Genomic DNA, 15,247 nt, shown 5'->3' with positions numbered 1-15,247 from the left:
CTTGTAGTCAGTTCATGGTTTTGGACTGGGTCCCATTCATCTCACCTCCTGTGGCCTTCCCTAGTTCTTATGCTATCACCGCAAAGGACTTGCGATTTAATATGCAGTATATTTCTTTCTCCTGTTTGAATTACACAAAGGTGGTAAAAGCAATCATCTATTTTTTAAAAGCCAAGGAGGGTCTCCAAATCTGCATTTTAAAAACAAGTTTATTGCCTCCCACCCCTTTAGAAACGGAATTCCAACAGGAGAATGAAGTGCTCTTGTGGGCTACGTCATGTGCCAATTACAACCATAACAAAAGGACTAGAGACCAGCTAATGAGGTCAGATAAAAACCCATCTTAAAACTTACAAACCGTTTGCACGTTTTCAGATCCCCCTGGGAGTCTAAAGAGCAACAAAGAGGTGGAAAGTTAAGCAGTTATTAGTCAATCTTTTCACTTAACCCGGCATATTTCCTGCAGAAGCAAGACTGTAGGGGCTCCCCAAGTTATTGTTTTTGGAAAAGGCTAGGCAGATATTTTTTAAAAATCAGTTTGTCCTTGTGTCAAGGGTAGAGAACCCAGCCTCGGAGTGATTAAAGACTAAGCCCAATGCCCAGATTCATACGAGAAGACATAATACAATACAACACAACAACTGGCAGTTCACACGCAAGGTACATCTGAGAACAAAAAGAAAAAAGATGACTCTTGAGATAGAATCTATCATTGCAAAAAGTTCACTGCTCCTGTTGGTATGGAAACAGAAAGACAGCACTTTTGTAAGTGTAAAGACATGGATCTTATAAACTAGCTACACTTTAAACTCTCCCCCCCGGACTAGTATCATGTAGAAGCAGCAAATATTAACCAGCACTGGACTCCTTCCCCCAGGGGGATGTGTGAGATGGCCAGGAAGACCAAGATTGAGGACAATCTGGATATAGGAGATGTCAAGTTCAATAGGATCGGGTCAAGGAACATTCCAACAATTGTTTTTTTCTCCCAGAAAAGGAATAATTCAGGAAGTTGTTCATTTATGATATTGCATGCACTTATACCTATTAAGAAAGAGACTAAAGTTTAAGGGATATGCACAGGGGAGAGAGAATTACACATTCTTCAAGTTTGAGCTGGCAAGAAAACTCACTGCATTATAAGCAGGTTCTTCAAAAAATAATCAAGATAGGCCTGTGGGAGTGGGGAAAACATATTATTAATTCAAGCTATGGAAGAATTCACCATGACAAAGCTTGAGGCAATAGATTCTAAAACTGATTTGGTTACCTAGTGCTTTGATAGGCTTGAAATTAAAACTAGAACAGAAGGATGGAACTCATTGAAGATCATTTATTACTTGTACAAGGTGTGAAAGTCCTTGAGAGACAACTTTAATTAAAGGTTAAGGGCCAAATTAATCTCTGGTGTAACTATTGTAGTCAGCCAAGAAATTAAATCCTTCAGACTGCTGCAGAGGACTTAAATCTCCATTACAATGTACAGGCTGTACCTGCCTGTGCCGCACCTCAGGCAGCATTTTCAAGCCAAATCCAGAAGTGGCAACCAGATGTTAATTAATTAGCAATTGTGTTTATTATGATAGTACCCTGGTGGTACCCATCACCCACTCGTAATCAGAAGTTTGCCACCACTAAACTTTCCAAGTAACATAGGCCCCCATTCTTCAACTGGCTGTAGGCAGGCATAGGGATCTACCCACCGAGCTAGTTGAAAGATCAGAGCCATACTTGGCAATAGAGTTGTCAGTACTTGCCAGTGTTTTGTGTGGTTACCCACCTGTGGGAGGAGCCTCTCTCACTCATTTATTACTTGGTGCCACCCTCTACCTTCAAGGTCTCAACATTAAGTGCATAAGAAGACTCTTAGCTAGATCTTCCTCCCTCCCTCCCTGTCTTGTCATTTTTAATCCCCTTGGAAGGTGACATTCCCCCCCCCCCCACCCCTCAAATGCCCTCTTTTCAGGATTGCCAACTCTACATTTACTTCTGTGGGCAAAAGCAAGCTAGACTAGAAGAGTTTTTAATAGGTGAGTATTTGGGACAACCAAGTTATCAGCTTTTCTTCTCTAGCACAGGAATTTACTTACTGCTCTTGTTGCCTCCAAAGTCACATTGCTGGTGTGATTAAAAGTCAGGTGGGCTGGAAACAAAATCCTTGCATGCTCCAGCTAAGTTTAGGCCACTGGGAAGAGTGGATAGTGAAGATTCCACACTGCTTTGGTGCCAGCTACTTCTGTAAAATATGCAAACACTAATGTGGAATTATGCAAAGAGTGTACCCTGAAAACCTATGTTCTTATTGGCAACTCAGCTTGTACACTAAAGAGGCAAAACAAAACTCTGCTTCAATGTGTATTCATTATGGAGCCAATTCAGTACAATTCACTGGCAGTTTTTAAAGCCAAAGGAAATTTGTATTGCAGCCAAACTTGGCCCTTTTTATTCAAGTTGCCCAGTTAGGCAGTGGAGATGACTTGCAAGATCTTATTTCTAGTTTCACTAACAGTGTGTGCTACTGAAATGACACTCGAGTACTGTGGAGTGCTAGGAACACCCACACATATAAAGAGATAAAGCACCATAAGATCTTAAATCAACAAGTGAATTTCTCCTCTCACACCAGTGAGCCAAGGGTAGCTCCATTAAAAGTCAAAAGAGTAGAATCCGACCTTGTAGGTCCCCAGGCACATTATACCAGCTGGAAAGAAAGGCTATTTTGAGTTCATTTCTGCTTACCAAACACTTTTTAAGAGTGAAGCATTTTCAGCCTTACAGCTGGGGAAGTGGAAGCCCTTCCCAGCATTGGCCCTTCTATAGTCACACAACCGGCAAAAACAAAAATCGTAGACGTTATCCTTGATTTTCAAAATCAGCTTTAAGGGCATGATTTATCTGTTCCAAACAGTTCCTCAAAGGATGGTACCATTATTTCCAGCAATATCTGCTGTGTGCAAATCAGAAGATCACAAAGGATGCAATTAACAACAAAGAGAGCACATTACACCTTTCTGGCTAATTAACATTTAGCAACATTGTGCATATTTTTTAGGTAAAATTTAATATAGTGGCAATTTATTGTTTGTGAAGAACAAACAGCAGCAGCGTAATTATCAATATATTTGTGAGTTGGTGTAGCTTTAGCTGTACTATGCTTTATTACCACAGGACTAGAAAGTTTGCCATATTTAAAATAAATAAATAAAACCTTTATGGGCCAAGTCACAAAATTCAGACATAGATTCCAAATACCACAACTCTCAGGGTGTTTAGATCTAGGATGTTACTACTAATAAGCCAGCTGCATTATTCAGAGAAAGCAAAGTTCTGTGGTGTTTAGAACTAGGGAGTTGTTCTAGGCCCGTCTCCATTATATGCCTGAGGAGAAACAGGTATCCAAAGCTGGGAGATAGCAGGGGAATAATATTCACGTAAGCCGATATTGTTCCAGTAACAAAATAAATATAACCACTAGTCTCCATGCCAGTGGTAAGTCTCTCGAACTGGAGTGTGTCTCATTGTCAATACTTCACTGAATTATTACTTTGGAGATTATGAAAAAGTCTCTAAGTGTGTACATGGTAGTAAGTTTTCTAGAGGAAGGCATGTGAAAGCCCCTGAATCATCTCACATAATACATTCTTTAATCACTAGAAAGGACGACTAACTTTGTACCAATCCCAGAATTTGATTTCAGTCTGCAGAGACTATTGAAATCTAATACTCAAACATTTGAGGCTAGGTGGTAAGTTAAGGAAGGTTCCCATATGAGTCACTTTCTTTAAAATGTGGTGTGGTTCCAGACATTCTAACATCAGTCGGTCTGCAGCATATCCTCCTGTACAAGGAGCATATGTCAAGAACAGTGACTTTAGTCTTAAGAGACCTGCAACAGAGTTAAAGAGAAGTATTCTGCTCTTTTGCTTCTTTATAATGCATTAACACCTGGAAAGGTTTTACCTGATATTTCTAGTGTCAAAAATAGGGAGATCAAAGGGTAAAACCCTAGCCCCGTTAAAGTCAATGACAAAACTCCCAAGATTTCACCTGAAGTGGGTCCGGGATTTCACCTGAAGTCTCAACTTCAATGTTTTTGCTGAGGCCAGCTCTACACTACAGACCTATAATGGTATAACTACACCCCTCAGAGGTGTGGAAAATTCATACCCCTAAGCAACGTAGTTATACCAAGCTAACCCCCCAGGTAAACAGCACTATGTCAATGCGAGAGCTTCTCCTGCCAACATAGTTACGGCCTCTTGGGGAGGTGGACGAACTACGCCGATGGAAGAAGCTCTCCCATTGTTGTAGTTGAGTCTTCACTAAAGCGCTATAGTGGGGCAGCTTCACCGGTGTAACTGTACCCTATAATGCTGTACATGAAGACAAGCCCTGAGACACTCTTTTGGAAGGCGGAGATGGATCAAAACATCAAGAGGGACAAGACTTAAAACTGAGCTGCTGTGAGACAGTTTTTAAGACAACCTAAAACTGTTTTCTTTTTTATCTACATAGATTCCTGACCATGCTTGGGATAAAAAGGTACCCTTGGTGACAGATTCAATACCTCCACTCTATGACTGATGACTGAGAAATTTTCCACTCCAGTTCTTTGGTCATCCAAAGCACATCAGGAAAAGAAAATTTCATATTCCTAATATTCTAGTGTAAAAGATAAGCAGGGGAAGCTTTTTTGAAAGCAGTTTTCAGGCTCTATCCATTATAAAGCAGCAAATAACTAACTAACTAAAACAATTTTTTAAAAAATCCTCCCTTTCAGATGACTTTTAAAAGAAAGGGAATTCTCCAGATAATTTCTTCATAGAAACTCCCCCCTTTGACCCCCCCACCAAGCCAGGGTATTAGGCCAGCCTAAGCTGGACTGACATGTATTGACCAACTCATTTTTTCTGTGTATACATCTGTATAACTATCATTGAATATAGGCACTAGTAACTTTGGAAAGTGTAGATGTAACAAGAGTCACAAGTTGTTCCATTTATTTGAGTAAATATCTGGTAAATAAAATCATTGATAAACATTACAAAATTAAATACATTTAAAAAAGCTTGCCAGTATACATAAAATTCACAAACATGTATTTCTTATTTTTAAAAATAAAATATGTTCAGAGCACCTTTGATATAAAATGCCTGACTAAATTCATCTACTGGCATATGGTAGCTTACAGAACATCTGGAAAATGTCCTTGATTAAGAAGTGTCAGGGATCCACTGAAAGTATTCCATTCTTGCTTTCACAAGAAAGGAAGACCCATAACTAACAAGTCCCCCCTAGTTCTGGGGACAGAGCTATAAACAAATGCTACACTGATCTTTATTGAGAGGGGGATCTGCATTAAAACCTCCAATGCAAAACAGTGCTTTTAGTTTGCTCTGGTAGCACTTCTTTCCCCCACACCGTGAAACATTTTTTAGATGGTGATTGACATTTCTCAAAGTATCATGTCAGGTTCTTATACAGTAGGTTAATAAAACTCTAACACACTGTGAGGTGAAGAGGAAATGATCTGGCAAAGCATCAAAGTCAATAAAACAATTAGAAGTCTACAAATGAAGCCCTTAAGAAACTCCCCAGTTCTCATATGTTGCTTTTTGTATGAGAAGATATGCTGAAATTCTTCACCTTGGTGCTTTAAAATGGATTTATAAAATGGCAGCACTCATTTTGGTAATCTAAACGGTTGCCCTCTGGTAACACGTTTGCTTCAACCACCATTTAAATAGTTTACAATAACAACTCCCCTTCCAGCCACGTGAAACAGTATTCACACCCCCACTTTACAACTTATGTACATACAAGCACAAGAAACTTGACATCCATGAGTTAAATGTACAACCAACTAAAAATGTTATCCAACTAGTTGCTAGGGGGAAAAAAAAGGCAATTCTTCTAGCTCTGCAAGTTTACGTACTCTTCTGATTCACCATGTGGGATTGCTGCCCTTCATTGCTATGGCGTGGTCACTAATGCCTGGGTTCTTCACCTGGTTCAATAATCCTTTTGTAGGATAGTTGAGCAGCATCCAAAAACGTTGGTATCCTTGATAAAAAAAATTGACACTTAAAAAAAACCCTTAAAAGCACATGAAATAAGACTCCCTTGAGTAAATGTCAAAACTGAACCAAACCAAACAAAAGTTGCTCGGAAAGACAACTCTATTTTAATAAAGGTCTTGTAGTCAAAGTCCCATTTCCCTTGCTGGGTTTCTTGTAAGAGTGCTACTATTTGAGTAGTTATATACTCTTCTTTTGAGGGGGGCTTAGCTTTCTCATCCCTCTTATCCGAGTTAGCAGTTCTCTGATAAATTCCTAGGGAAAAAAAAAGATTAGAAATAATCAATATTTTGTATCATTAAGACGACATCCTTTTGGGGTGTTTTTTTTTTTTTTCAAATGAGGAACACTAAAGCAAACTATACAAGCTTATCCAGGAGATAAGATTTTACTGATAAGGTGGAATGTATGAGAGCTCTTGGAACCTTAAAGTAAAGGCTACATGCACAATTCCATCATGAAATGGAAAGGAAAGAAACTCATTATTCCCTCTATGTGCAATAGAGCTCAATTGCTATTCATCTTCCACCCTTTTATTACACAAGTCTATTTGACAGCTGTCCACTGAGCAGCTTTTTTCAAAAGCTAGAAGCAGCAGCTCACATCAAATGTTATGTTTCAAACTTACGGCTGGTCTCCAGTTCCGTGATAAGATCGATCTAACTTATGCAACTTCAGTTACGTGAATAACGTAACTGAGGTCAGCATAGTTGGATCCACTTACCGCGGTGGCTACACCTTACGCTTCTCAGGGAAGTGGAGTACATAAATGATGGGAGAGTGCTCTCCCATTGATTTAGCGTGTCTTCAGCAGACCCACTAAAATCGACACTCGCTGCATTGATTGCAGCAGTACCAATCTACTGGTAAGTGGAGACATGCCCTTAGTCTTTCTTTTTTTAAATGTAGCTCTGTATGAGATCAGAGTTGAAATCTAAGTGCAACAAGGTGTTTTCACCTGCACTTTCCTCAAACACAACAGAGGCAATTTTGGTAACCTGCCCTCAAAAATTTTTACCTTCAGACAAAGATCAAGCTCAGGAAATTTCATCCCCAGGATGACAGTTTCAGAAAGCTACAATCTTTAAAAATATGAAGTTATTATGAAACCTCTAACGACAGTGGTTACTACTGAGAAATTACTGCCATTTACGCCACATCTACAGTGGAAAAGCTTGCCAAAAATGTTCCCTTTCCCCATCACTGTTAGCCCCACTTTTGCCAAGTAGTCACACTAGGGTTCCCACTAGTGCTATATGGGTCCCAGAGCCAAACCCCATTTTACCACCTTTTTAAATATAAGGAAATTTAATTGACATAATAATAGTGGGTCCGGGTGAGGGATTCTTGCCCACATGAGGTCTCCCAATGGTGCTTTCACAATTTCTGCGGAAGCTGGGTCACCATAGGTGGGAATATATGTAAGTTTACCTAGTGTAAGCAAGGCTTACGTTAGGCAAAACCAGCAACTAACATCTAGATACAATTTGAGTGATTAAGGATGGTTTTTAAACTTAAAAAGGGCCAGTGCTGTTTAAAATAATCAGGGCCGGCTCCAGACCCCAGCGCGCCAAGCGCGCGTGTGGGGTGGCATTTTGCCGGGAGGGCGGCAGGCAGGTCCGGCGGACCTTCCGCAGTCATGCCTGCGGATGCTCCACCGGAGCCGCGGGACCAGCGAACCCTCCGCAGTAATTCCTGCGAGAGCTCCGCTGGTTCCGCGGCTCCGGTGCACCTCCCGCAGGCATGACTGCTTGGGGCGGCCAAATTCCTAGAGCCACCCCTGAAAATAATAAACTTATGCACATGGTTGATCTTTAATCAAGCTAGTAGTCTGACTTCAACAGGTTTTTCTTTCACATTTAAAGACTAGTTATGAGTCACGGTTTGCAGAAAGAGGCCACAATTTAACATTGCTTTGTTATTATGAATCTACTATTATTTGTATATGATCATAGCTTTTTGTTTACATTTCATGAATTCTGGTACAATATCACCTCTTAATACAGGTAAAAATCAAACAAATTATACAAAATGAGTTTATCCCCTGAATCAAAATTTTGATTAGATCCCAAAATTTGTTTTAGTTGGAATTCCAACTAATCTTAAGATTTTTAATGTCATTTGAGACTTTTGGATAATTGAGTTTACCAGTAGTGCCATCTGTAGTACTGTAAAAACATATGGTAATTTGTTGACATAAGTACTAGCACATGTGAGTGTCAGCTTGGCCATTAAGTTCTTAAATACTGAAATATAATATAGATATGGGTAGCAAGCCAGGAAATAGCTGACAAGATTACTTTCATTTCCATTTTGGAATTGAAAGTAATCAGACCTAGGCTATGGCTATACTTGCACTTCAAAGCGCTACCGCGGCAGCGCTTTGAAGCGCTAAGTGTAGTCAAAGCGCCAGCGCTGGGAGAGCTCTCCCAGCACTGTCCGTACTCCACCTCCCTGTGGGGAATAACGTACAGTGCTGGGAGCCGCGCTCCCAGCGCTGGAGCTTTGACCACATTGGCGCTTTGCAGCGCCGCAATTTGCAGTGCTGGAGAGGGTGTGTTTTCACACCCTGCTGCAGCGCTGCAAATTTGCAAGTATAGCCATGGCCCTAGATTAATTAATGTCGCTATAGTGATATTAAATAAAAATAAAGCCCTTTGCTTAGCCCATAACAAATGTTGCACTTCCAAGTTTCATTCGGGGGGAAGGTTGGGAGAGGGGGAAGGGTTAGAAATGCCAGTGAACAAAGTCAGCACCTACATGCCACACTGATAGGCTCAAATACACATGTTGAAACCTTGATAAAACAAGTGCTTAAGTTTGTTTGCTATCAGGGCTACAGTATTTATGGGAGATGTCACTATCAGTAACATTTATGATTAGATATATATTTAACTCAAGAGTGTGTTTCTGGATGGACTGCGCGAGTCTCAACACATATTATTCCAATGCAGTAGAAGGAAAGCAAGTTTCCTCCCTGCCCATTTAGAAGAGATTTGATTATGGGAAGAAGACTTTTCAAAACATGGAATAGATTTCTCCCACAGCTGTCCCAAATGAAAAAAGTATGCATCAATGTCTCAAACATTGGATTAGGATAGTTTTAGGAGGAGGAGAAATTTTTTCCTTCCTTTCTGCCCTATTTGATCAGTCTTCCATTCCCTTTCTAAATGCCTGGAACTTCCCTATCTGCTCCCATAAAAGGCTGCAGGTACTTCACCTCCTTTTCCCCCTGACTCGGCAGCTGCAAAACATGGAGCTCAGAACTTGGCTGACTCCTTAACATCAATGGGACACAAAAGAGCTGATCAGCAACCTGTGTACCTAAGAAGTGAGTAGAAGAACCCTTATAGCTGCACTTCTGATATTGGCATGCTCAGGTTTTCCTATTTGAAATGTGGCCATGGAATTCCACTGAGCTCCTCTCTCACCCCTCCTCCTAGAGGAGCTGTTCAATAGTTTTCCCCCTTTGATATCAAATTTAACTATGACCAGCTTACTTTCAGCTGAAATCTCTGTGTAAAATGAAAGCAAACATACACATGGGAGATTATGAGCAATCAGTAGAAGAAACACTGTTTTAGAAATTCAAAAAAGGAGGGGGAAGCCCTCTTTGAAGTAGAGCCACAACCCTCCTACACATCATACAGAGCAAGAGGCTTTCATTTTACATTGGAAATTTCAGCTGGTTGCTGCTTAATATTCCCAACAGAACATCAAAATAAGCTGATTTGGCTAGCTGGTAGGTGGAGAAATCCCCAGCCAGATCTAAGCTAAGTGAAGAATGTTGATCAGGAAAGGAGATAAATGAATGGTAATGTGTGTGGTTTAAGGAAATAAATGAAATTATTAGAAACGATTTCCCCCTCAGGAGCAATTTTACTTGTGATAAAGAATTCTAAAATATAAACTTATGACTATCAATGCATTTGTAGGTTGCAGACACTTCACACCATGCAGTAGTTAATATATGCCGCGGGTATGCAGTGAAGCAAGTTCCTAATCAGAGTGCTTCCAGCACATTTTTGCTTTGCACTGGGCATCATTCTGCACCTGATGCCTGCATAAAACTCAGATACTAATACACAGCTGTGCCTTTCTGCTCACATACTCAGCTGTTCTTTGCTTTGAAAGCATGCAAAAAGAAAGCAAGAAGGATCTCATAAGGCTGCAGATTTGTTTTCCTTGGCTGATTGGGAGATGGGAAGATGCTTCATAATGGTTTATTGTGCATTCATTTTATAATCACCAAATTAGCTAACTCAATACTTCTGGCACAGCAATGGCCCTTTGCTTTCTTTAAATGCTACACAGAAAAGGATTGAAATTGGTTGTTTGCACCTTTTATTCTTTACAGATGTATAAGGAGGCAGCTTAATAGGTGGGGGGCTATTTGTTCTACACACACACACCCCTTCAGAAACAAGTTTCCCACTATTTACTTTTACGTTAGAAATCCTGGTTCTCTCTACCTTGTTTTTCTTGGAATGCTTGATTGATTATGGTTGAGAATTGGTAGGTTTGACAGTTACCATGCAAATAAAAGCTGATTGTGTTAAAGAACCCAATTTTTTTAAAAAATCAACACACTTCCCTTCCCTGGTTTTGTTAACATCTATTTAACTCATATGCCTGAGAAACACTTAGGAACAATAGTTCTGTTAAAGAATCAAAGGGCTAAGAAAGTTCGCTCTTTGATATCTCCAAGGAATCCCTGCAGCAAAACTTGGCACCCCTCTTATTTTTAAAGAAGAAAAAACAAAAAAACACACTAAGTAAGGCCTTTATTTTCAACGCAGTAAAAAAAGGCACAAACCTAGTTTAATTTCTTTTGCAGGTCACCTGTAAACACAATTTGTTACAAATGAACCACGGGAGGCCATTGTTTCTAGAAGATATGCCTTTCTAATTCAAAGGAGCAAATATGCATGAGAGAGTGTGAGACTGAGACTAAATCTATATTTCATTTGAATTCATTTATATTCAGACCTTCAGGCATTTTCCTGGTCTCCCCACTCTAACATTTTTCCTAGAATCACAGGCATGCAGTTCAGATAAAGCAGAATTTAAAAAAAAAAAAAAAGGATGAAATGCTAGTTCAGCAAGAGGGGAAATCATTTCACCTCTCCCCTTTGGAGGTGTGATTCACTGTTTTAATGACCAACAATGAATTCCAGGTTTCCTGTTTAAATTATTCCAATTAGTTCCAGAGTCTAATTGGACACCATCCCTACAGATGTTTCTCCACATGTACAGGATACTTGTGATAAGATCCTCTTATCCTAGAAATACTTGGAATCCTATACAGAAGCATTTCTAGTCTGGTTTACTAGACAAGCCAAATAAGGGGCAGTATTCATTTGCACAAAGTAACCTTTCCCACCACAGTCTTAGCTCTCCACAACCAAGTAAAACTCCTGATGGGGTTATTGAGCAACACTGGCCACAGGCGGAGGACATCTCTTCAGAGGGACACTGATCAGCTGGAGCAATACAAGAACAGCGAGCTATTGCTCTGTTGGTCCCAGGACATTCGAGAAGTTGGTCCAATAAAAGATATTACCTCACCCACCTGGTCTCAATAAAGGAACAGACTGACAGGTCTTTACACAGGTGTGTGTGTGGGGAAGAAAATATACAAATCCTCAGTTGCCAGCAGTGTGCTAAAGATAATGCAGGGTTTGTTCCCACTACGATCCCTTGGTGGAGCGGGGTGGTGACAGGTGTCTCAAAAGGGGAACGAAGGAGGTGGAACCATGGGTCTACTTTCTCTCCCCAATCTATATTGGTCCAAAGCATGAGTGGTTAGCAGTCCTCTTGCACACTAAGCTGCTCACAGAGACATAATCCCTTCCTCCAAGTTGTCCAGGGGATAGTGCCACTTCATTGGGACTGACCTTTCCCATCTCTATTGTGGCACTTAGCCAGTGGATTCCGCAAGGTATACTGGGAAGAGATATTCCCACACCTTCTGAACCATTCGCAGGCACTGCTGTTTTTGCTGTTTCTTCTCCCCCACACAGTGCACCATCACCACTACAATGGAAACACATTTCTGGCCCTTTGCTTATGTTTGTGGTATTAAGAGTGCAAATCTAGTGCTCTCCAGTGTCACTGTACAATATGAAGCAGATCCTCAGCAGCTGCAAACTGCCATAGCTCCATTTACGTCAATGGAGCTAAGAATTTATGTACCATCTGAAGAACTGCCCCTATGTTCTCTATACTCTGTCTATTTGGATTACTGCATTTCCTCTCTTGTAAAAGGTGCATTTCTTTGGTTTTAGTTTCCTACTTGGTTTTGAACAGTAAATATTACAACCTTGTGGTTAAAGATGAAGTTTTGAACTTGTTACTGTTGTTTCAAGGCCACAGCAAATTTATGATTTTTTGGCTTTGAGGTTGTAAACTTCTAGTTTGAAATTGAACTTGCCCGCCACATCTGTAGAGTAAACTGCACAATATGTGCATTGTGTGAGACATGCCCAAACACTTAGCCCAAACTGTAGTCCAAAAGCTTTGTTACAAAGCTACCAATGCAGGACTGAAAATTTCTGAAATGCTCCAACTGTTCAAGTAGCCAGGGGGAACTGACTAAGTCACTTAACTAGTAGAGTCCTGTACTTTCTTTTGCTGACTCCATTCATGGATACAGGAGCTTGTTAAGCACATACATACATACATACACACACACACACACACATCACCCCAGTCAGAGACAGTCTAGACATGAATTATCTCATTGGCCTTGTTTACAACAGGAAATCTCCTACCATTGTGCTAGTCACTGTGGCAGCCCCACCAGCGTGAGCACTAACGTAGACCAGCCAGAGGTTTCTGAGACTTGCTCTCATACTAGCATTCTCAGTATTGCTACCAATGGTGGAGCTGCACCAGTGGGAGATTCTCAAAAGTTAATACAGACAGAGTCCTCAAGTTCTTCAAAACAGATGCCTTGATAAAAACTCATTCTTGTCAGGTCCACAACAGTTCTTTAATATTCAATTTTCAATAGATCGTCAAAAAAGTAAGTTCTAGTGTCCTCCTTGACAGGTGACAATACCCAGCAGCTTTTCTATGGTGCTCATCACTGCAACATGAGTGCTACAAACATTAATTTATCATCACAAACACCCCCTGTGATTCAGGGTAAGCAACCCCACATTTGACAGACAGGGAATTGAGGAACAGAAATATTGACTTGCCCCAGATCTGATCTTCTCACTCCCAGGACAGTGCAGAAAGGCCATGCTTTTTCTACATGCTAGAGTATAGGGATGGTATTCTTTTCTGAGAATGGCTAGCTGTTTTGAGCACAGAGGCTCAAGTTATTGCAGAATACATAAATATTAAAATCAACTGGAACATGAAAATTTATTAAGTGACCCTCATGGATAAAGAAAAATATGGACCCAACATACATTCCTCACCTCTTCATGAGGGTTATTTTGCAGATGAGACTTAAAATGCTCTTTAAGTTTCTCCATTCATCTGAAAAAGGAGCTACAGTAGTCTTCCAAAATATTCATTCACCCCAAAATAGTCATTCAGTCTGTCACAGAAGGATCCCCAATTTTTGAACCGTGTATAATGAAAGGAGTATCCACTCTTAGGTGGTGGAAAGACTTCAGCAATAAAATTCAAAGTCTTGCCCAAGTCTGAAAATTTCAGTTTGCATGCCAGACTTGGAGGCTTTTCTTTAAGCTTATATTCTCTTTCCAACCCTGGGTTTTCTAGAGGTATCTCCGTTTCTCTTCAGCAGGTGTGACCTAATCACATTAAGGAAGCAGGCCTTTATTATTTATACTTTAGGATCTAACAGTAGCTTGCAAAGTGTGCCTCTTAGCCATTGCTTTTTAGAAACACAGTGAAGTTGGCATCATGTGCCCAGAAGACATTTTTAGTTCCTGGCACACACTACCAAACTTGCTTCTGAGATTAGGGGACATATCAGTCACATTACACATTTTTCCTGGTTAAGATGTTACACTGAATATATTTAAATAGCTTTTAGTCAGTGGGTCTTATTTTATATGCAAGCCAAACTATAATCCATAATACCTTCTTAATCAAAATGATTTGAGAATACTGAATGACTGACATTTCTTTATTTGAATAATTAAGTTTATAAAGTCATAAAAATGATAATTTACTGCAATATGCCAGCTTTAAACATGTTTCGTTCAGGTGAAAGTAGCAGCAATTGCTGTCTTACACAACCTAAGCTTTTAGAAGAACTGAGCATGCTCAGATGTCTAGTTGTATTTTACTTTGAAGGAAGATAAACACTAATAAATTAGTGCCTATTATTATTTTAGATAATTTAAAAGAGAGAAAAACCTTAAAACCTGCCACCTGCTGAGTGACCTAAATAATTCTGTTTCTTCTGATCGGAAAAGCCATTGAGTATAAATGCACAAAAGTAACTCCTGAAACTTTCCTTAACCTTCCACCTCCTAAGAGTTGACAAAACTATGCAGAACTGACTTCAGATGACCAATCTGCCAAAATGACACCTTATAATCCATATAATGTAGCTTCAAGTTACTGAACTTTGATTTTATTGGCTTTCCTTTCATGTGCTGTAAAATTGCAGATTTCATACTACATTAATTTTTTCTACTTAGAACTCAGGATCACAAGCATTTTTCAGGTGGTAGATCTTTAAATGTTAAATCCTTGCCAGAAATAGAACTTATCATCATGTTTGAATTAGAGCTCCTTAGAAGGAGAAATGCCACACACTACACTTCTCTCCACACGCACACACGTGCGCACGCACACACACACACACACACACACACACTTACTTCTCTTGCTCTTATAGAAATAGTTCACATGCTAGTGTGATAACAGTCAGATACACACACACACACATATATATACACATATATATACATATATGTGTGTGCGCACGCATGCGTGCGCATGTTGTGTATTTGTTTATATATATGTAAACAGTATTTTTTTCTTCCATGTCCCAGGATTTTTTCTTTTCCCCTTCTCAACCCCAAACTGGGCAGATTACCTCACTGGCAGAGGAAGAAGAGACCCTGCTCACTGCAGTCTGTCAATTCTACTCCCATGCCAACTCAAAGGGTCACCAAGGGCGTGAGAGGAGACTCTTCAAGGTAAGAGCATTGCCTCCACTTCACTGGCACAGGAGTCAA

The 15,247-nt window shown here is 40.1% G+C and overlaps 1 protein-coding gene across 1 annotated transcript in view; it reads right to left on the bottom strand.

Annotated features, from left to right (window-relative positions):
• Positions 1-4,988: 4,988 nt before the first annotated feature.
• The window catches only part of PPP1R14C (protein phosphatase 1 regulatory inhibitor subunit 14C), a 67,996-nt gene continuing 57,737 nt past the window's right edge, over positions 4,989-15,247 (bottom strand). Inside the window, exon 4 of the mRNA XM_045010974.1 lies at positions 4,989-6,332. Coding sequence (XP_044866909.1) covers positions 6,258-6,332 — 75 coding nt within the window. The 3' untranslated portion in view covers positions 4,989-6,257. The remainder of the gene's footprint in view (positions 6,333-15,247) is intronic.

The sequence above is a fragment of the Mauremys mutica genome, chromosome 3 (assembly GCF_020497125.1).
Source record: "Mauremys mutica isolate MM-2020 ecotype Southern chromosome 3, ASM2049712v1, whole genome shotgun sequence".
NCBI classification, from domain to species: Eukaryota; Metazoa; Chordata; order Testudines; family Geoemydidae; genus Mauremys; species Mauremys mutica.
This window is presented reverse-complemented; position numbering and strand designations above follow the sequence as displayed.